Here is a 23,274-nt window from a genome sequence, read left to right as displayed (position 1 = left end):
TCATGCAGTGTCAGATATCAAGAATCCAGTGACTTTTAAATTTCTCCAAGCTCGTACATTTCTACCCATGGACCATTCTTGAACATATTAATACTTTAATAGAATTCTGAAAATAGAGTTATTACTCTTATTTCATTTATAATTACCAAAAATCTGCATTGATTATCCATTCACTTTTCAGAAGTCAGGGCATGACGTAACTTTGTGAGCCAGATAGATACAGAACCACACCTGACCTATACTATATGTTAAAAGGGGGTATTAGGCATCAGAGTTTGTACGTTTTTTCACCTCCCTTGCACCAATCATCCATGTGCTCTTTCAGTAAATTGGGTTTGACCTCATACTCCAATTGTGGGCAGTAATTGGGCCAGGCTAAATTTTCCAATGGAAATACGCATGAAATCCCAATCAGCAATTTGTGTGTCTGTGATGAAAGGGGGTGATTATGCGACTTGACCCGCAATCAAAACAAATGACCAGGAAAGTGGTCAGAGTATAATCTGGGAAACTCTCCCACCTTTCAGAAAGGTAATAATATCCTCTGAACTGACTCATATTAATATTAGTCTGCAATCATATTGCATATCCAAAATAGAAATATGACTCAAATCGCTGTGAAAAAAAGAGTCTTTTGTGACAAAGAATATACCTACATTTATACATTACTTCCTCATGTAATCAGAAATCATACAGTGGTGAGAAAAATAACATTAATATAATATAGACTTGCCTTGAGGGGGATACGACATTTGTTGCCCAAACTAGAATTGTATTGCCCGAGTTGAAGACGAGGGCAATACAATTGTAGTTTACCCATTTCAGGCATTTCAGGCATCTTCGAGCAGTAACTTAAATCATTACAACGCAAACTTCCCGATTTATGGTAACAAAATCCACTCGGCGCCAGGTCAAACCCTACACCATTGCGCTCAACTACACCCACATGCTTGCACACAACCCCTATGCACAATTCACGTGCGCGGCGCGCTCACACAGTCGCAGCGATCATCCTCTTTTTTACGTGCTAACATATGGGAATTTGCCCTTCATCGCAAAACCTCTCCTCAAGAAACTCTCATTTCTTGGTGTTTACATGTAAAGTTAGTGGCGCAGCCTGGAAGAAGGATGATACCCACTAATATTGCCCACTGGAAACTGGTGGTTTGTGCATATCTTTTCTTGGTGTTTACATGTGAAGTTAATGATGAAACCCGGAAGAAGGATGATACCCACTAATATTGCCCGCTGGAAACTGGTGGTTTCCCGACAAATCAAAATACCAACTACAATTGCCCGGCAAAACTACCTTATATGGGTAATAATTTGAAATATGGTTGCTGTATCAAAAAAAAAATAAAGCAATCAAAGTTTCTGAACAAGAGCATGGATGCTTGAAACACTGAACACTAACACAACTGAATAGCATGCACCAGGTCAGTGTCACCACTGGAGTGTTTTTTGTTTTGTTTTGTTTTGTTTTGTTTTGTTTTGTTTTGTTTTGTTTTGTTTTGTTTTGTTTTGTTTTGTTTTGTTTTGTTTTGTTTTGTTTTATTTTGGGGTTCTTCTCTTTTAGGGGCAGGGATTAAGTCTTGAGGCAGAATTGATTCGCATTTTTTTTTAAGCCAGAAGCCCTCCATTGCTACATGTCAGTCATTAGAGATCATAGAATTCTGCTGCACAGCTTAAGTAAATCCTGTACAGGCTGAATTCGTTGCAATATTTGACCGATGGTTATCGTGTGTAGTACAAGATTAAACATTATTCATTTCTTAACATTTTGAAAGGAATTAGAAAATGCACCAAGCAATTATAATAAAAAGCAGAAGAAAGAAACAAGAGAAGGAAAGGAAGAAAGGAAGAAATAAAGAAAAATTCCACAAAAGTTTTACTTGCTTCATTTTCAAAGCAATATGCATTTTATTCTAATATGTTTTTAGTTTTATTTTTTTTGTACTACTTTAAAAGAAAAATGTGTTTTTAAAATGCCTTTTACTGTATACATTTTCCATCTCCCGTGAATGGACACTTACTTTCTGAAGTGTGTGATTGTACATCATCTCCCAAGACATAATCAATTTCTATTTCTGTTTTCTTTTTTTTTTTTCACTGTGCTCATTGCCTCGCTCTGTGCATGGGGTTGTGGCTGATTTGATTAGTGTAGCTCTGTCTGGTTGCACAAGTCTGGCTGTGCTCATCTTCTATTTCCAGTGCCATCAAATCCCCTCCAGACCACAGGCATTTAAAGTCCATGTTTATTAGCAGCATAGGCAAGCAAGGGAATAGGGTGCTTGCGGACTGTGTTGACATTTTGTTCACTGTTTCATGATTGAATGACTATACCACTGTATTGCTGTCAAACTGTAGATACCCATTCATGTTTAGATCTTGACTGTCCTTTTCTTGATGATCTGGTTACCTGAGTCTTTCAAGCTGAACCATCTCTCCCTACCACCCCCCCCCCAAAAAAAAAGAAGAATGAACTAAGTATTATGTAATATGTATATCCTTGAAATATTCTTCAATTAAGGATTGATAAAGTTATGAAGTGATAACAAGTTGTAGCTTAATACTAAAAAAAAAAAAATGTTTCTTCAGTGATTGAATATGTTCTGTCAAACCTCAGAACCTTTGCTTACAAGACAGTGCCAAGTACCTTGCACAGAGATGGATCTTCTACATAATGAAATACTGTGGCCGACGTGCAAACATCTCTCTGTTTTTAATTTACACCCTCACATATGGTATTGCTGCATCCAAGGGCTTAAACGCAAGTTAGATGGGTGGTTCCAAGTGAACAACGGGCAGGCACTCTGCTGCCGATTGTGTCGCCAATAGGAAGTGGCTAATTGGCGTGGAACGGAAAACGGGTCTTAATAGTGCAGCGCTTGGCATTGTCAACTCCACCCCAAAAGAGAAAAAGCTCCCTACACGAAACTGGTCCAGTCCAGTAGCTAGTATCAGCTTTGTGATGATTTGCATGGAGAGATTATGTAGCTGCCTGGCTTTATTGCGGAATAGTGGTCATTGAAATGCTTTAATAGACACGTTGCCACTTTTGATGGGAGATAAAGGGTATGGAGGTTGCTGCTTGGTCCTGCATACATATCTGAAGATAGTCTTGGATTGTCACTGGAAAAATTGCAAACTTACACCACTGGAGAATTCGTCTTCCTTTGTTATGAGAGTCACAAGTCAAAGAGAATCTGTGTTTTGATTGCTGTTTCTCTGAATTTGCGGCTCTGTCAAGGGTATTTGGAGAACCATGACCAATGGAATTTGCGATGTCTGTGAGGGTGTATATTGGAGAAAGGTGCTGCTTCCATCGGATATAAAAGGATATTAATGCTTCTGGTTGGATATCTGTGACAGCGCTATCCTGCTGATTGAAAGATATGAAGGAGCCCCCAGCTCTGTCTTTCTTATCAGATTTGTGACGAGATGTGTGTGTGCTGGCAAAGTTTGTTCGTATACTTGTTTGATCTAAGACACTGTGCACTTCCTTTTAAGGCATTTGAAGTGAAAATTGTACCAGACAGTCTGGCTGTGCAGTATTGCTTTTGTGCAAATGTGGCCATCTTGTAATGGACGTAGCCCTCTCGATCATTAGGCACAGGACTTGCAGGGAAGTTGCAGAATTGCTGATGTGACCTAGTTTATGGTCAAATTATGTTTATTCTGGATCATAAATTATTGAAAGGGTAGGGTTCTTTCACCTTTGATGTACTGAGGCTCTGTTTGAGGGATGTGTGTTGTCATCATCCCAAATGGCTTGCACCACATGTGTTACTCGTGTGACAAAAGAAGGGATGGCGAAAGCACATGTGCCCAAAAGTGCCCGGTTCACATCACACCCCAGCGCCATCCTCTGGTCATGTCCAAGATGCTCCTACAGTGGGACGACAAGACCTGGATGTGCATGGACATACGTCCCTCTTGCCACGAGTCAAACCACTCTTCCTGGAATACACCGACGCTCCAAGCATCCACATCATCACTCACCACCTCCTCAGAACCGTGCTGCTCGTGCGCCAAGGAGGGCATCTTTGAAGGGTGTACCCACCTTTGCATTCTTCTCCATGTGAACGGTCACTCCCAGAGTACATCCGGCTTGTCTGATTCTCAAAACCTGTCTCCTTTGACAAAATCCAAGTCAGTGCCGGACATCCGTGCCCTCTACCTACTGCTGTCCCATTTACTGCAGGGCCAATTTGATGCCATTGAGCCAAGTGCTGTACCTAGTCCATACGGTCAGGAAGATTTTGACCCTTTAGACCAGCCACCTTGTATTCCCACTGGAGATCTGGTAAGGCAGGCAAGGAGCCTGACTCTTCAGCCTCAGAACAGCGCAAAGTTCTCCAAGCGTGGGTCGACCCGGGTGCCTCTCAGCCGGGGCAGGAACTCAACTCTCGAGAGGGCACTTCGCAAGCATAGGTTCCTGGCATCAACATCCTCCGCGGTCCCACCACCAACCACCTCATCCTCATCCTCTTCTCTCTCTCTTTGTCCCAATACCCACGGGGGCGACTCCTGCACCCCTTCCTGCAGGCGCTGGGTCAGAATACGACAGGGCGAGCTCTCATACTACAAACCTGATGACGACAACCAACAGGCCCTGAACATCCTGCAGCTCTCGAGGGAGGTCAACTTGGTCAAGAAGGTCAACAACAACGGGTTCAGCATCTCAACCAGGAAGAAGGTCTACTTGTGAGTATAACTTTCCATTTTTGTAAGTTAATAATCTAGACTTGTATTTGATATTCATTACTTTTACTGCCTTATTGTTGGCAATTAGTTTTGGACATTTGGAAGTTGTGGTTAATTCCCAAAGGTTGAATTAGGCTTTGAAGGCAATTGACATCTCGGGAAGCAAGAGTTTGTGGCAAGATTGCCTGTGACCTAGCAATACAGTGATTCACAAACTTGGTTTGTTTCACATGATTGTAGAATTCTAGCTGAAAAAAAGATATGTTATCATATGTTTGGTAGTTGGGAAGTGAGAGTTTGTAGCAAGATTGCCCTGCAAAACAGTGATTCACAGACTCAGCACAAACTTTTTTTTTCTTAAAAGTTAGAATTCTAGCTGAAAATGATATGTTATCAAAATATACCTTCTTGGGAAGCAAGAGTTTGTGGCAAAATTGCCAGTGACTCTGCCAAACAGTTTTTCATAAACTTCATTTGTATCATGCAATTTCAGAATTCAAGCTGAAAATGATATGTTGTTGTAATACCTTCTTTGGAATGCAAGACATCGTGGCAAGATTGCAGGGACCTGTCAAAACAGTCTTCACAAACATGATTTGAATCATATGATTTTAGAGTTCTAGCTGACAAATGATATGTTATCATAATATGCCTTCATCATTGGATGTTCATGCAGGATTTCAACCCATTACAGATACATTACGAATGTTTTTCGTCATCCTAATTGTCGTCCTAAGTTTACACGTAATGTCAAGTCAATCAACCGTATGCTGTCATACAGTTAACTGTCACATTCGATCCAGAATACATAATTAGTGAATCATGCACCCATCCTGTATGGAAAATCCAGTAGCCATGTGACAACTTAAAGGTGAAATCATTCAGCTCATATGTCTCTGTGTACAAGATATGCCACTGATGTATACGCTTGCTAGTGTAGTAATAATATGACAGTACTTTAGAATGCACAATTGAATTGTGAGCTTGCACTCTTTGTAGAAGAGCCAGTAGTTCTGGTGAGAAGGATATGAGGGTTTATAGAATGAGAGGAGGGTAGAGTTGGAAGTATAGTGAATAGCAGCGAGCAGACCAAGATACCAGGATTCGTAGTACCAAATGTTGAGTTTTTGAACTTGTGATATATTTTTGTTGGGCAGTGACTTCCTGTATGTTCTAAGCAAAGCAGCATCATAATTATGAACACTTCATGCATGTGCCATCAGTGTAATCAAATCTAGCTTTGATCTGGAAAAATCAGTAAGAGAACAATACAGAGAGTAGTATTTATTATGTTCAAGTTATAGATCATAAGATGTATGGCATGATGTTCTGATGAATAAATACTAAATTATTAAAAAAAAAAAGATGTATGGCATGTAGGTCATATTAAAAACTCATTACAAATTATGTAGAGAATCACCATTATTAGTGCATCAGCAGAAAAACAAAATAATCTTCTGAAATATTTTTGTCATGCATGAATGTATTTTGCAATCCTTGTAAAAACTATATTGCATCAAATGCATCTGAGCTTGTTTACTTTCTAAAGATGGTATTGTGTAGCTGTATCAACAGACTGACACAGATCTTTATTGCGTGATGATGAAATCTCAGATTCCAGTTACCAAGAATTTAGATTTTGTAATCAGGGAAAATCCAGCCATCTGTTCGTCCATATCCACTGTTCTTACATTTATTAGTTCGTGGTTTCCCATGTTAAAATGTTTGGTATCATATTTGTTGATCATATTGTTGGTCAATGGGAAATTAGGCTTTGCCTCCAATTTCAACATCAAATGCAGCTCAAATTTATCATCTGTGATGGTTTATATTTCAACATTGCAAGTAAATTTCTGACCACTGACCACAATGTGAAGGACACAGAGAAATCTAGACTATCAATGGATGTAATAAATCCAAACTTGGCTATTGTGGGTGAAATTTTATCTATATCTCTCACTTCCTGATGTTGTGATGTGTAAATAAACTACCTCATTTTGTGATCCATACTTCAGCACACTCTGATTTTGTTCATGAACTTGTGACATTTGCACTACAAAAGCCACAAGTCTTAAAGGTTAATTTTCCAGTCGGAAAATAGCATTTTGGGTGTGACTCAGCTCAGCTGACTTGGGTATTCAATTTTTTAACTGACCGAGTTGCCCAGTTTCCATCCAAATGTGATGAAGTTTTGAAGCATAGACCAGTGTTTGAACAGTTTGTAAAGAACCAGTTATTTCTGTTTCAAAATGGCTTTCTCCATTTTCCACCCATGAGGAATGTGATGAGGGTATACATGAAAATCCTATGAAAAACCAACAGTAACTTTGATACTGAAATCTGAAATCACATTATCATGAATAGACCTACAAAGTTGTTAATAAGTGTATCAAGTGTTTGGTTCATTTAATTATCCCTTCCTAGTGGTTGCTATGGAGTTTTCAGTGTGTTGTTTTTATCACAAGCAATAAAGGGAAACTCAGTGCACTCTTACCAAAACTTGAAAGCCCCTTTTACAAAAGTAGCATTCCTACAGGTTGTTTTTCCAGTATTTATTTAGGTAAGTCAGGAACATCTAATCCATGATGAGTTAAATATGATTTTAAAGCTGACCTTAACTAGAATAAAAAGAGGTTTTGTTTAGTGACTTTTTTGTGGGTTTTGTGACACAGGGTCTTATATCATATGTTTTTCCCATTGCCAGAGATTTCCTGTTAGTGAATTTGAATGATCATGTTGTTAGAATTTCAAATATTTATAAGGGTAAAGATTTTACATCCCTCCAGCAATTCTGTTGATGCTAAAGAACATGAACCCATGAAAGAGTTAGTCTTGGTTCCAGGCTATGGAATTTTGACTCTGCAAAAATACTTGTCCTTTTAAAATAAAGCACCTGTCTTTGGGTGGGTAATCTATTTTTTGCACACTTAGTCTTTGATTTCAAGTGTGACTATGTCTTGATAAAGGTATAGAGACATTAAACCCCAGAAAAGGCAAATGAAGGTCGTCTGGATGACAATAAAACTAATCTCATATCCATTCAAAAATCAAGTAAGTTTTATAATTATGTTAAATGCTACTGTCCTGAATGTCAAGTCCAAGAATATGTTGAAATCAACACTTGCATTTTTTTTAAAGAAGCATGTTATCATGGTGACTTACATTGGCCTATTACATTCAATTACTCAATATCCTGCATGTTTGATTGTATGTAAACCTCAAAGCTAATTTTCTGGAAATTGTGTTTATATGTTTGTTAGCTTAGGTATCATTTTCGTGGCAGATTTTGATCCCAATGTGTTGTGACAAATTATGTATCAGTGGATGGTTTCCATGGTGTCTGGCAGATCTAATGATATCAAAACCTGTATGTATCAATTTTCAGCAACTGTATTGAGGTTTTCATGGTGGGAAGCAGTGTTATAATTGGGGTAAGAATGTAGCCTTAGGTTAAGGCTAAGTCTAGCCTCATGTACCACGAATTAATGTATTACCGAAGATGCACATTAGTTGAGGAAGTGGCAATTCAGCTGAATATCAGGCTACTTTGAAGTGTATGTAAGGAAAGTGTTTGATGGCAATGTGTGTGTATGTATGTGCATGTGTGCATGCATGTGTGTGTGTGCATTTGTGTCTGTGTCTGTGTCTGTGTTTGTGTTTGCGCCTGATTTTCTGCAGTGTCTGTGTTTAAGATTTTTTTTTGATATTATCATGTGGGAAAGTTGCCAGTAATCAACATATTTTCTACAAGTTGTATGAAACCAACCAAATTTTTTTTTCAGCTTTCACATAATGATGTTTGTGATGGTTTTTCTGGATCAGTGGTGATGGGTGTTTACTAATGTAATGTATTCCACAGTAATATGTTAAATTCAGTGTGAGGATTTTGACCAGGTGATCTCTTATGAACTGTAGAACCATGCCAGCTCTTTACACCTCTGATGTTTTCCCTGAAAGTATTACTTTTGTTAGATAAACAAGATAGAATGTTACAACATGAATAACATTGGGTGAAGATTGAACTGTACTTTTGTATTCATTTTTATGCCTCCGCCAACGAAGTGGCCGGAGGCATTATGTTTTCGGGTCGTCCGTACGTACGTCCGTCCCATTTTGTTTTTGTCGATATCTCAAGAACTGTGTGGTGGTTTTACATCAAACTTGGTATGAGGGTATATCCTGGGGGGATAATACTTTGTTTGGATTTTAGGGTCACGGGGTCGAAGGTCAAAGGTCACAGGTTATTTTTTAAAATGTGATTTTCAGGGTATTGGTACACTTTAACATAAATGCACAGGAAGGATAGTACACTGTTAGCACAATTCCCACCATGGTGTCAATCTTGTGGTAGTGCTCTGATCCAGCACCTTACAATGCAGCACATCTATATGAAGGTCTTGGTTTCACTTTATTCAGACTTCGGGAATTTGTGATGATGCATGCAAAGGAAACAAGCCAAATAGCTCTATCACACACACACACACACACACACACACACACACACACACACACACACGCACACACAAATCCAACTTAATAAATTGTTGATGGTTTTGCAAGCTCTGTTTGATAGCTAACTGTATGTTTTCCATACCTCTACAGAGTTCATAATAACAAGCATTGAGTCATTGAACTGTACATGTTTGCAAGTATTGTTCACTCTCCATTGGCTGGTTCAATCAAGTAGCATACTGTACACATGAATGTATGCCATTTATACATGCATAAAATTTGCTATATATGAATGACTGCAGATCTGACACTGTAACAGAATGGCTGATCACATTAACATATTCATATATAATAATATATATTCACGTACACTGTATATATTCATATATTCATGTAATCATATATTCATATATTCATATAATCATATATTCAGATATTCATATAATCATATATTCATATAATCATATATTCATATATTCATATATGACCTGTTGATCATTTGTGATTATTTGTAAATATTTGTAATTATACAGTTACAGACAAGCCTGATTTCACATAGACCGTGTACAAAGTACAGCCGGGCCAAAGGCGGGGCCTATGGCCGGACCCAAGGCCACGGGCCGTGGCCCGGAACCAGGGGCCCAGAGCCCAAGTGGGCCCAGGCCCAGGGGCCCATAGCCCAAGTGGGCCCAGGGGGCCCAGGGGCCCAGGGGCTCACGGGGCCCAAGGCCAGGCCGAGGCCAGGAGCCTAAGTGCTGGCCCAAGGCAGGGGGCCCAGCCAGGGGCCACCAGACTGAGACCACTAAGAGTACCAGTCATGACTTGCTGTGATAATGATGTGACAGGCCTGTGCATACACATATTATGTAAATACACTGTACAGGGCTGTGTATATTATGTAAATACACTGTACACTAACTATACACAGTCATGACATGCTGTGATAATGATGTGACAGGCCTGTGCATACACATATTATGTAAATACACTGTCGGGCTGTGCATATTATGTAAATACACTGTACACTAACTATACACAGCCCAGTCGCTGTTTAAATCACGACAGGGCTGTACCAGAGCAGCCCACAACACAGAGCAAACACAAAGCAAATTTTACGATTGCAATTAGTTTTGATGCCTGACATCATGTTTTGTCACCTCAAACGCATCAAAGACAATCTTTATTAATGAGACTTCATACCGTACCTGTTTCCCTGGGATTATTTGTGGAAATTCTGCGATCTGGGTACTATTCGCAAATCTAACAACATGTGAAAATATCAACTCCTGATCATGTAACATGCATGTGTACATTTCTGTGTTCACTGCTGTATTCCATGAACATGAATTCAACAACTACTGTTATATCCTGTATGAGCTGCCAGGACAAAACTCACATACGCTCTGATTCTGTATAGCAATCACTTTCAAAGCAATGTATTGATACATTTCTGCCAGCTAAAAATTCTTAAATGTTGGTTCACCCATGTGAACGGGTACAGAAACTGAAGCCTAGGTGGTGGGTTAATCAGAATTGCTGCTGTCTCTACAGTCCCACTCATATGTTTTCATGTTAGTCTAATGCTAGTTTGTGGCAATAAGAGAGTGTGCCAAGCAGTTTGCCAAGCAGGGATTCAGCTGGATGTCGAAAGTGATTAGCCATTCTGATACTTGAATTTAACAATAGGCCTACCATTTAACAATTCCATACCACCTAAAACCCCAACCCTATCAAATTCTTTAGAATTTCTGCTATCAAAACAATGATAGGATAATCTGCAGACAAAGTAGATTTTTTCTGTCACAAATCTGCTGTTACTGTGTTATTACCTCCGCCAAGGGGGAAGGTTATGTTTTCGTGACCGTTGGTTTGTTTGTTTGTTTGTTTGTTTGTTAGTTAGTTAGTTTGTCTGTGTACAAAGTAACTCAAAAAATAGGTAACGAATTTGGATGAAACTTGCAGGAAAGGTTTAGATTGATACAAGTAACAGATGATCAAATTTTGGTAGTGATCTGAGAATTTTGGAGGAATTTATGAAGGATTTTTGATATTTTGGCAGGTAGGGTCAATGAACTTGGGAGTTCAGGCTGCGCGTATTTGAGGTTTGCATGCGCGCACTAAAGTGCGTGCTCTAGTTTCTGCTAGGGCGAGGCGCGCCGTGCAGCTGAGGGTTTATGACGTAACAAAGGCTTCTATATTGGGAAATTGGGCGACTTTCAGCACACAATGCTATAAGTATGTATGGGTGGAAATCACTTCTATGGAAGAACAAGATCAGTGGTGGAAATGAGCTGCATGCTTGGCGGAGGTCTGCGCTCTCAGAGTGCTTCTGTAGTTTTGAATGTCTTCCTCTGTGAAAAATGTGAAATCAGTGAAAGGAAAAAATATGGTACCTGGTAAATATTAACAGCTGTGCACATTATTCACACATGTACTATACAATGTATGACAGTAGCATATATTCACTCACAAAAAACACTGATACATGTAAAGGAGTTAAAGAATCAGCAGACATAGTTTTACAAGATGTATTGCAGAGTTCAATTAGTATTAGTATTAGTCGTAGTAGTAGTAGTAGTAGTAGTAGTAGTAGTAGTAATAGTAGTAGAAGTAGCAATGATAATAATAATGATAATAGTGGCTACTTGTATAGCGCACAGGTCCACTTTTTAGTGCTCATGGCGCTTCATAAATGAAAAGATAGATATAACACATGTTCAAACATGACAACAGAGAAGAAAATGGCAAACAACAACAAACACATACCAGATAAAGAATACAATTGTTCCGAACATTATAGACTGCAATTATAGTCCTCAGTGTGAGAGGAATAGGTAAAGTTTTGAAGTTTGGATTTGAATGTTTCTGTAGATGACAATTATAGCTGTACACACAGAGAAAATGTTCCAGTTAAAGAGGAACGTATTCGTACAAAGTGTATGTATTTCACATTTTTCAGTATTTTCAATCTTTCATATCCACATGCAATGGGCATAATGGACTCATTTGCATATCATTTGCATAGTATGCTATCATGGGGTGTGAAAGTATGCTGAGTGTTGACATATAGGTCATCCACTCATTGTATCCCCCGAACAGAGTTCGGAGGATACTATGGATTTGGCCTCGTTGCGCCGCGTCCGCCGCAGAGATTTTCTTGTGAGCACTCTACTGGCTGCAGTTCTTCTTAGATCATCTTCAAATTTGGCATGAAGGTGTGTTATGGTAAAACGAAGATGCCTATTGTTTTTGGTGATGGTGCCCTCGCTTGTTCCGTCTTTATACATGAAAAAGTAAATTTAACAGGGTCTGTTTGTGTGTGCGACGCTGGCCTTGCTTCGTGACCAATTTTTTTTTATGCCTCCGCCAATGAAGTGGCCGGAGGCATTATGTTTTCGGGTCGTCCGTCCGTCCGTATGTACGTCCGTCCCATTTTGTTTTTGTCGATATCTCAAGAATCGTGTGGTGGTTTTACATCAAACTTGGTATGAGGGTATATCCTGGGGAGATAATACTTTATTTGGATTTTAGGGTCATGGGGTCGAAGGTCAAAGGTCACAGGTTATTTTGTGGAAAAAAAAAGGTTGAAAATTCATGTTTTTCTCCATATCTCGCAAATGGTTTAAGGTATCTTCATGGAACTTAGTATATATGCTTGTTCCAATGGGCAGTGATTATCTAGGGAAGTTGGGGGTCATGGTTCAAAGGTCAGGGGGTCAAAGGTCAAGGTCAACTCCTCAAAATATCACTACTTTCCTTAAATTTATGCAATGCCTGAAGGTTGTTTTTTTTTTAACTTGATGTATGCATGTATTACCCGATATATATTCTGTGGGAAGTTTCTTACCAAAAGGTCAAAGGTCAAAAGGTCAAAGGTCAAGTGAAAGTGTTGAATTGTACTTTTTCCTCCATATCTCAAAAGTAACTCAAGGTATCATCATGAAACTTACATATTTATGCATGTTCAACCTAGCAGTGATTCTCTTTGGAACTGTGAGGTCAAAGGTCAAAGGCCAGGTTTAGATAATGCTATTTTCCCATTTGATACTGAAATTATACTTTTTCTTAATACCTTGAAAATTACTCAATGCATAAACTTATAAAAGGGTCAAAAGTCAAGTAAAAATCATCAGTTCCCCAAATACCTGCACTCTGACATTTTTAATCATTCATCCAATTGAACCTAGTTCTAGGAAAGTGAACATTCAGCACATTTGTGGCAAACCTGTCATTTTAATATTTTGCCAATTGTGTGAAACTGTCATCACACATTGTCAAGACATTGTACTATAGACCTGGAGAACCATGCATTATGGCGGAGGCATATCAGTCGCCGTAGCCATATATCTAGTTTTTCAATCAAGTGAAAATTAGACAAAACTGTAATGATGCTGTATTTTGAAAGTGGTTTTAACCTGCCAAATGACATTTACTAATGTGTGTGGTGTTTTTTTTTTTTCACAGCATTGCAAGTAGCATTACTGTATCATCCATGTTAATATGAAATAGATGAACCATGAAATCTTGCTCTAAGCAAATCAAAACTGCTGAATAGTGGCAGTGAATTTGATAAAACTGCAGTTCTACCCAAATTTTATATGTAGCCTCCTGTAAAAGTGACAATTTTTTTGCACATTTCATGTTACACTATGAAATTAGCACAAAAATATGAACACAGACTTTTTTTGCATGTTTTATGTAATAATTCTTCATATTTTGGCTTCATGGAATTAAAAATAGGTGAAATTCATCTTTTCAGGGGAGCAGAAAAAATGTCAACTTTAACAGTAATGTTCAGAGAGACATTATATCAATATGAGAATTATCTTCAGGGAGTGTACTGGAGGGGGTCTGAAAGAGACTGTGCTAATGTCAGACGGGAAAACAGTGTGTCATTCACAGTGTCCTGATATCAGTTTAGGATCTTAACTCGTAGCGAGGCCCGCACAGGTCTCTCTTGAACTTGATTTTACAAAGAATGAAGTATAAAAGAAAGAAAGAAAGAGTAAAGCTGAGTCTGCAGCATTTGTATGTAGGATCAGGATGTTGAGATGGAGTGAGCCTTTAGTAATCAAGGTCTCAACCGAAAGAAGTTCAGTTTCTTTTTCGATGTGAGTCAGATATATAGAAGACTTCTTTGGAGTCATTGTTTCCTGGCAGTCTCAAATCAACCTTGTACATGCTGTGGGTTAATGCAGGCACATTCTATTTTTAGTGACTGTGGGGGAAAAGATTACAAGCAATATGCTCATTGGAAAAAAAACAAGTAATAATGAGAGGAAGGAAGCAAGAGGAATTATGCACCTTATGTCCCAGTGGTTCGATGCAAGATTATCAAGGAAGTCTTAACCCTATGCATACTGCAGGATCATAATTCATGACACCACTGAATGTTAGGCTAACCTCAGCCAGCTCAGGTAAATTACGAACTTCAGAGTCTGGAACATTTTCTTGTAGCTGGGACACATTTTTCTTTTAACAGAAGGAAGACAAAAATAAAAAACAAATCTGCCAGAGGAGACTGATTTATCTAATGAAAATTGTTACAGCCCTCCTGTTGTAAACAGTAAAAAATAAAAAATAAAAATGCATGAGCAGGTGTAGGAAAGGGAAGGTTGAGTAACTTTAGGACCCCATTTCATATAAGATGTTTAGATAGCAACTCTCGCTGGAATGGAAACTCCCCGTAGCAACAGCCAATCATTAACCTGGATCCTTGTTGTTACCATGGCAATTGCCATTCCACCCAGAGTTGCTATCATATCAACTTTTAATGAAATGGGGCCTAGGTCTTCTCTCCTACATGACTAAGGGTAGTTCCATTCTGCTATGCAAGCCACTAATGACAACACTCAGAACCAAAGAAGACTTAAATGAATTCTTCATAATTTGTTTTCTGATGTCTACAGCTTATCTACATATTGAGCACACTTTAAAAGTGGTCAGGTGGTAACTTTGTGATTCAGAGAGGCTATACAAATGAACCAGAACATGCATTACATGATGCACACTCGTGTATGCTTGCCGGAATTTCATTTAAGCAAAGCATTGGTCAATACAGCAACGTCACACAGTGGCACTGGTTGGACAGTCCCTGACATACAGGTTGGACCAGTAGAAAAAAAGGGTTAGTGTGCAGACCTGAATATAGAGATGTGTAGATGGTAAACTTTCATGTTGTAGAGCGTAGTATCCCACATTCTTTTGGATCAAAAAGAGAAAAAGGTGCAAATAAGTCCATGTCTTAAAACAGGTCTCTCTTTGATTTATTCTAGGTATTTTATTCTTTGTTTATCCTTTTTTGTTTTGCATGTGGTGTTCTTGATCTAATGTAACAGTTGGTTTATTCACATTCTCCTTGTTTGCAGCTTCCGGGTGATCGTGAGTGGAACAACGTCAGCAGCTGAATTGGAGAGACATCGTGATGAGTGGTTCAAGGTAAGTGAATGGGAGATCATTTCATCGTGTCAGGTGGATTTTAATCAGCAATCCTGTCAATCAATTTAGTCGTGTTTGTCTATTACCTGATATAACTTTTGATCTAAACATTGGTCTAACTTGCACTTGTATGTTAAGATATGTACTGTATACGCCATATATTTTGTGGGGGTTTTAGTTTTGTGAATTTCGTAAGTCAGGTGATATTTGCAAATGTAAGAACACCCGAAAATATTGATTCTCTTCCCAACATGAATGCAACGTGCACACATACAGGTGCTGGTACAGAGTACTCAGTACGTGAACAGGGTGTGTGATGTTATTGTTTTCCAATATCAGGAGTCAAGTAACCAGTCATGAAATTCTTGTGAAGTCCCAATTTTTGAAAAATTAGACTACCTAGATTTATGACGTATACAGTATGCGATAAAGTTTTGAGTTGTTTTCCTACCTGTAAATATGAAACACTTGTATCACAGACTAAGAAAAATAAAATGGTAGAGCCAAATTCATAAATACCTGTTGTTGAAATGTCCTTCAGTGAACAAAGGCAACTTATAGTTTTGATCTATTGAATATTCATTACATGAATGAAGGATAAAACCATATATTAATTGTTTTGTCTTCAACGAGATGGATGGTATTCAAAATAATACTTTAATGAATGATATCTTAATATGTTAATAGCTAGACAATTAAGACTAAGGTGTCAAAAGGATTGCACTGCTTATGTATGATTCAATCCATAACAATATGCATTCTCTCGTGAGAGTCATCACGTTAATCCATACATCTCTTGTCAGAGTTCTATTTCATGATCTGTTCAGTCAAACTACTGCACAGCTGTTTTATCCACCAAATAACTTCAGCTCCGTAACTGATATCAAAATTTATCACGTCATCTAGTAATGGATCTCATTACCCAAATCCAGGCGGGGAGTGAGTTGAGAAATAGGAAAGGGGCAAAGGAAAGAATGGTAGGGATCTAGGGATAGGAAGATCAGAGAAAACAGTATGGAAAAAAGAGAATAATGTTTCACAGTTTTCCTGTGTTTATATACCTGCTGCTAATTCAGATATCAAGTGCTCTTTTCATATCTACCGCAGACTCCCAGCAGTTTCACATTTCTCTGTGTGTAAGATCAGAATTCACATGAATGTTGTTCAGTGCTTGGTGCACTCTGCATGATTTCCCATCAGTTTAGTTCTGATGAGCAGTTTGCCTCTGAATCCAAACTGTGTGGATGTTTTGTGAATATTCTTACGTCTGCAAGAATGACATGCAGATACGATACTGAAGGAAAAGTACATTTAAGACTCTCTTTTTTGTGATTATGTTCCAATGATCTGGATAAGGAAAATATGTATTATATGGTGGAAATGTGCCTAACTCTGGAATTTGTGCAGATTCATGTAAGTACTATGTTACCTGATGGAAAGTTGGCCTTTTAAGTAATAGTCAGCCATCCAAAATGTAGAACTCCAAATATTGATAGAAGATGTTCTATTTGTGCTTTGAACATGCAAATCTGTTTGAAGCATGTGGCAGTCTATCTTGCATGTACATGGTCAGCCTGTGGTGGCATTTCATGATGTTTTAGCTGGTATTCAGTACAGCCTTATCAGCAAGAAAGTAGGAGAATTTGATCTAGGTATAGAAAGGTCAATATTACAGTGAAGCCATGATAAAATAAAAACTGAGCCAGATAATCTTTTCTGTATAGTTCCCCAATAAATTCATGCATGGAAGACCAAATGCAGTATAACAGTACAGTTGATAAAGGGCTTTTAAGAGCTCTATTGTCTCTTCTTTTATCAATTTTCATTGAATATCTTTGGTATGTGCATTTTTTTTTACCTATCTTACCTTTGCTGCATAGATTTAGCTACATATTCTATAATTATAATTATAGAAGACAAATAGACCAGTTTTTCACAGGTTATGCTGTGGGGTGTTGTTTTTGTAAATTTCTTTTTGCAGCAAGGTGATTGTTGTCTTTTTTGGCAGTTTTCTGCAGCTCAGGGTAATTGCCATATAGGCTTTCATGGGATGATATGTGGCTGTACTTTTGAGTGCTCTCCTCTTTTCCAATTCACCCCTCCTCCCAAACCCCATCCCCCTACTTCCCTCCCCCCACTCACACCTTTCTCAGGCAATCCGCTATGCCTGTGGAGACAGACGAGACTCTGTGGCCAATGTTGGGGAGGACGTCTTCAATGCCAGTGTCGTCACGACGACAGGAAGCGTCAAGTCCCAGCAGGAGAACATCAATACGATGCTCAAGGGCTACTATGAGGTACGTATCCCCCACGTTCAACTTGAATGGAAAGCAGCCATTACCATTATACTGCTGCAACTGCAGTCTCACAAAAGATAATGTTTTGGAATTGAATTTATTTGAATGGGTTTATTTATTATCAAACTTTGCAGCCCAATGACTGAATTTTATCTGATTGACAATGATAAAAGTACAAAGAGAGAACATAATATACTACACAAAAAGAATGAAGTGTTTGATCAATATTTCAGCAAACACAAAGAGTGGTGTTTCCATCTTGATCCAAAGAAGTAAAGTTGCTCTTTTCATATCAGGTAATCCTTTGACCCGTTAGATATAAGCAACTGAATGACATTTAATTCAATTTAAATGCCATATGTGAAATGGTGCCATAATGCCATAAAACATAGTGCTATGGAGTGAAGTTCACATCAGAAACACATTGGACAATATTAAAACATTTTCTTAAGAATCAGAATGATAGCGCATGGTATCTTAGCATCTGTACAGAGTTCAGGAATAGCATGTGGTACATCTACTGTGCCCCAAATTTCAGTGGGATTAGCGTTTCATTGCATCCAAATAGACAGCAGTCGAATGCAGGTGCAGAAAAGCTGGCCTCGTCTGTCAGGAAGCTGGAAAGTGACTTTAAGGATGACAGAGGGGAGGGGAGGGATTAAGAAACAAAAAACACATATGAAGGATTGTGGTACTCCTGATGCAGTCACAAGTTTATCCAAATATATCTCTAGTCTTAGTGCACTTTTTGGAATTTGCTGGAGAAAAAAAAACAAAGAAAATATGGCTCTTTTCATCTTGTAGAATTATGTGAAGGAAGAAGTCAGAGTGATTGTTGTTAAATTATGATGAAATGATAGGACTAAGATATAATGCAGTATACAAATGTTAACAGTTGAATTTAAAATGAAGTAGTTTTCAGAGACAAGAAAGGGTCATACAAGTCTTTTGTACTCATATTCCATAGGAAGGACAATGTCTCTTGGCCACAGCCTTGTGCTGGTTGACACAGTCTACTTCATATCTTGTGTTGCAAATAAAGATGGCTGATGACCTCTTTATCAATTCGTTCATTGTTTTTCCTCACCAAAACTTTGCTTTGGCTTGAATAGACAGAGCTCACTGTGAAATGTGAAACTAAGATTATAGTCTTCATGAGTGTAAACTACTATTTTCATACGTTAAGTACTTTAATGTCACATTTCTAAGCAGCAGACATTTTTCACATAGAACAAATATTGCATGCACCTGTCTGTAGGTTTTGACAGGTTTCTGAAAGATCCCATCACATGCTAGCTTGAAGTTGATTGGCTTTGGGACTTTTTTTCCCCCTGCCACTCTTTAGCAGAAAGCATATTAGGATGCTGGGAGGTTTTCAGAGATAACACACTTGCGTTCATTGGAATGACTGCTTTCAAGATAGGCGCCCAGCCGGAATGCCTCCTTGATGGACAAGGGGTGAAAGGTTCTGCTTCAGTCAGGAAGAGGGGTGGAATATGAAAGCCAGGAGATGGGAGGAAGGGAGGGGGCCACATCCCCCCTACCTTTCCCCCCTCTCGTGTGTTACCATAGCAACTAAAAAGAGAAGTTGCTGACCAGGCTGTAGTGCACTTTTCGTTCATGCTCTGCGCTAGTTTCGATAGTGAAAGCGATCAAGAGATTAGAGAACTCAGACTGCATCCTCATGTCATCATCTCTTCATCCCTGAAGGACGCATATCATTTGAACTGAATTTGATTTGATTTTGATTTGATTTGATTTGATTCCATCCCAGTCAACAGAGAATGATTGCGTACCATGATATAGATTTGAGATTCAATTCTATAATCGATCGTTAATAAATTCTTGATTAGTCATCAGTAAGCCATCATTGTATTAGAATACAGTCATTCACTATCTTGAACTTGAGAAATCAATGAACCACATTGAAATTGGTACAATGCAGTCTTAATTCTGCATTAGGAGAGAACCTCCAGAACAATATTACCATAAACATCCTTGTAATATCCCTGTTTGATTCTCTTATGTGAATGCATTCTAAGCACTCTGAATCTGTCAGCAAAATAAGCTATAGGGAAAAAAAAACAGCTTTGCTTAAATGCATTCTGAATGGTTCTTACCATAATGAGTCTTTCAGTTAACATTAAATATGCAGAGATAGTCTAACATCAAAATACTTTCTGATTGGAATAACATGATTTTTGTTCAGGAGGGCATTTTACATGGGGAGACTCTTCCCTCATATGGTCTCGTAAGTTTTGATTCTAGATCTGTCAATTCCATCAACATGACACAAAGTAAAAGAGTTGAGTGGAGGTGAGATGGTCTCATCTGTAAATGAGTGGAAATCATGCGAAATCAGACTTACTGTTAGCTCTGGAAAAAGAGGGAATTTTCGGTACATACGACATGGCTGATAGGGAAGTAGATGACTAAGCTGGGGAGCACACAATCTCCTGGCTACGATTAGCAGAGCTTTCATCCTAGCCCCGGATATAGCTGCCAATTAAATTGAAGCGTTACTTAGCACTTGCGTCAATTTAGCACCGCATGGATGTCGCATGGATGAAAATTTGTACCTCAAATTGGTTTAATTCCTGAAATTCTGTCGCTCTTCTTTCTTTCCCCCCCCCCCATTTTTTTTTTCTTTTTAAGCATCATATTTCTGCAAATGTCATGAAGTGGTGGCTGCTCAATTCTTATCATCATTGCACCTATCGAGGATGAAATTCTATTAGGCGCGATTGATTGACTAGCCTACATCGTCCAACTGAATGTAAGATGCCAATCATTTCATTCTAATAAGGAATGATTTGCAGTGACGCCTGACTTTCTATTAATTTTTTGTCTACTAGTCTACTTTGAAGTCTGAGAAGTGAATCTAATAGTGTAGGGAATGTAATCAAGTTACTGGTGGAGAAAATTTGCACTTATTCAGGGTAATACAAATTGCTGTAATGTTTGTCACAAGGATTTTAAACTTTATGTGACCTTTCAACATTAGAGCTGAGAAAAAAGGCAAATGAGGTGATCATTGAGGTTAGATAGGAACTTACAAAGTAGTTTGAGTTCAAAAATCTAAAGTTTGATATCTGAAGTATCTCCATTCCAGGCTTGATTGTTATAAACTATTTCACTTTCAGATATTTCTGAGGCATGTCAGTATAAATGTTTTTATTTGTAAAATACTGTAGAAGTGGATATTTTTGTGTGAGTAAATTTTTTTTTTATTGCGCTTGGCTGAGTAAGATGAATCCCCCATGTTTTTAATTCTGCGGAAGCAAGACATTCATTAGTAGAACATATGACATCCAGAAATATTCAAGTGTTCCCTGGTGGGAGTCCCATGGCAGCAATGGTTGTTTCCGTAGACAAGACAGTTTATCCAACCACACTATGGATGTGTTTTTTGTTAAATGATTCCAGCATTCTCATATTCAAACCACAATCTTGAGCAGATACAAAAATTTAGTCAAGTTATGAAGGATCAGGTTTGCTTTTATATATTTGATCCCACATCACATAACTTGGTACCACTTCATTTCATTTCATTTCATTTTATTTCATTTCCGACGAAAGTATACAATATGACAATTGCATATAAACAAAATAAGGTACAATGTGACTTTTGCATATTCAAATGAGATTTAAATGTCATTTTCTGCTATGGCAATCACTGTTTCAGTGCTAAGATGGACTTTACTTGTGTCCCAGGGAGTAGTAATTAATTTTGTACCAATCTGCACTTCATCAATTTTGTTTTGGTCTGAATTTCATCATAAAGCCGAGAAGTATGGCTTCAGGATATCACGATCAGGATATGAACAGGGCAAAGTTGAGCTCAAATGTTCTGAAACGATCTTTTTAGGTTTAATGCCATTTTTGTTTCATTCTGCATTTTCTTCACAACATCATGTAAAAGAACAGAAATCTCCAGAGATTGTTTCACTTTCTATTTATCCTTCAAGGAACTTGTCAAAAATCATGCCAGTATCCATCTGCCTTCCACAAGACTAATCATACTCCACATCTTGAGTACGATACTGTTTTGCCCGATTTACGGATGGTGATTCACAATCAGAAGAATTGGGTATTTTGGTACAGGGATGCTTATGAGGGGTAAAGACATGGACACAAGGATGTATTCCACATAGGGCAAGGTCAGAATACTACATCAGATCCATGTATGGAGGCTACTGTACTCATCAACCCCTACATTGATATTTCATGTAGTTTGTAGCCTTTAAAGGGATAGTACAGTATTGGTGGAGATGAGGATTGGGCTTTTAACTTTTTGCGAGGTACTAAGAAACCACTGATGAAATAGTACAGAGCATGCCATTCTAAGAGGAATTCAAAGAGTATTTGATGAAAATCAGTTTTGTAATGGCTGAGACATCCAAAAACAAAGTAAAACAAAGCGATCGTAATAAAAGGTGGGTCCCACCTTTTATTAGGATTGCTCTGTTTTGGATATCTCAGCCATTTCAAAGCCAATTTTCATCAAATAAATGTTGAATTCCTCTTTGAATTACATGCTCTTTCACATTTCATAAGGGGTTTCTCATTATGTCAACAAATAATGTTAGAAACATGAAGTTAGGTCCCAACCAAAACTATACAATCCCTTTAAGGATAGATATATATATATATATATATATATATATATATATATATATATATATATATATAATTGATCAATTGAACATGTAAGAGGGGTAGGAAGAAAGAAGGGGAGAGGGAAAAGGGGAAGGGGGAAAATATGGCTGATTGCTAATTACAATCAGTGAGAGGAAATTTTAGAAGAGTGCAAAGGGCTTTTGAGTAATCTGTACTTGTGCCCAAGTTCAGACAGTGCAGCTGTTCAGCCAACCATTGTTACAATCCCAACTCAAAATATTGGAATTACATTCTGCAGAGGTTCAACTTGGCAACAAGCCTGCAATAAGGACATTCAACATTCCATATGATGGGAAACTGTAGCTGTTTTAATGTCTTTTTAAAGAGTTTTTGATTTGTTAATTCCACTGTATATAGCATCAGACAATCATGTAGAGGAATTTTGTACAGTTTGTACTGAGATTTTGATTTGTTAATTCCACTGTATCTAGTATTAGACAATCATTTAATAGAATTTTGCACTGTTAAATTATGATTCAAGTTTGAATTCATTTGATTTACATGACCACTTAATGAGCATTGCATGCATATAAGCAAGTGACATCCACAGGACCCAGCAAGGCTATGAGTTAATGAGAATAATGTGCCTTGCCTGTTGGGGTACAATTGTAAAAGTTTGATTGCAAAAGGGGGTAAGTGTGTTTTCAAACAATTTAAAGTAAGTCCATCATCATTGAAACACAGTGTTAGCTCACTTGTT

At 38.1% G+C, this 23,274-nt stretch overlaps 1 protein-coding gene across 1 annotated transcript in view; it reads left to right on the top strand.

Annotated features, from left to right (window-relative positions):
• Positions 1-23,274, top strand: part of LOC140232745 (uncharacterized) — a 112,222-nt gene that overhangs the window by 29,005 nt on the left and 59,943 nt on the right. Inside the window, exons 6-8 of the mRNA XM_072312862.1 lie at positions 4,549-4,707; positions 15,528-15,597; positions 17,751-17,894. Of these exons, the coding sequence (XP_072168963.1) occupies positions 4,549-4,707; positions 15,528-15,597; positions 17,751-17,894 (373 nt within the window). The remainder of the gene's footprint in view (positions 1-4,548; positions 4,708-15,527; positions 15,598-17,750; positions 17,895-23,274) is intronic.

The sequence above is a fragment of the Diadema setosum genome, chromosome 9 (assembly GCF_964275005.1).
Source record: "Diadema setosum chromosome 9, eeDiaSeto1, whole genome shotgun sequence".
In the NCBI taxonomy this organism is placed as follows: domain Eukaryota; kingdom Metazoa; phylum Echinodermata; class Echinoidea; order Diadematoida; family Diadematidae; genus Diadema; species Diadema setosum.
Note: the sequence above shows the minus strand (reverse complement) of the source record. Positions and strands in the feature narration are given on the sequence as shown.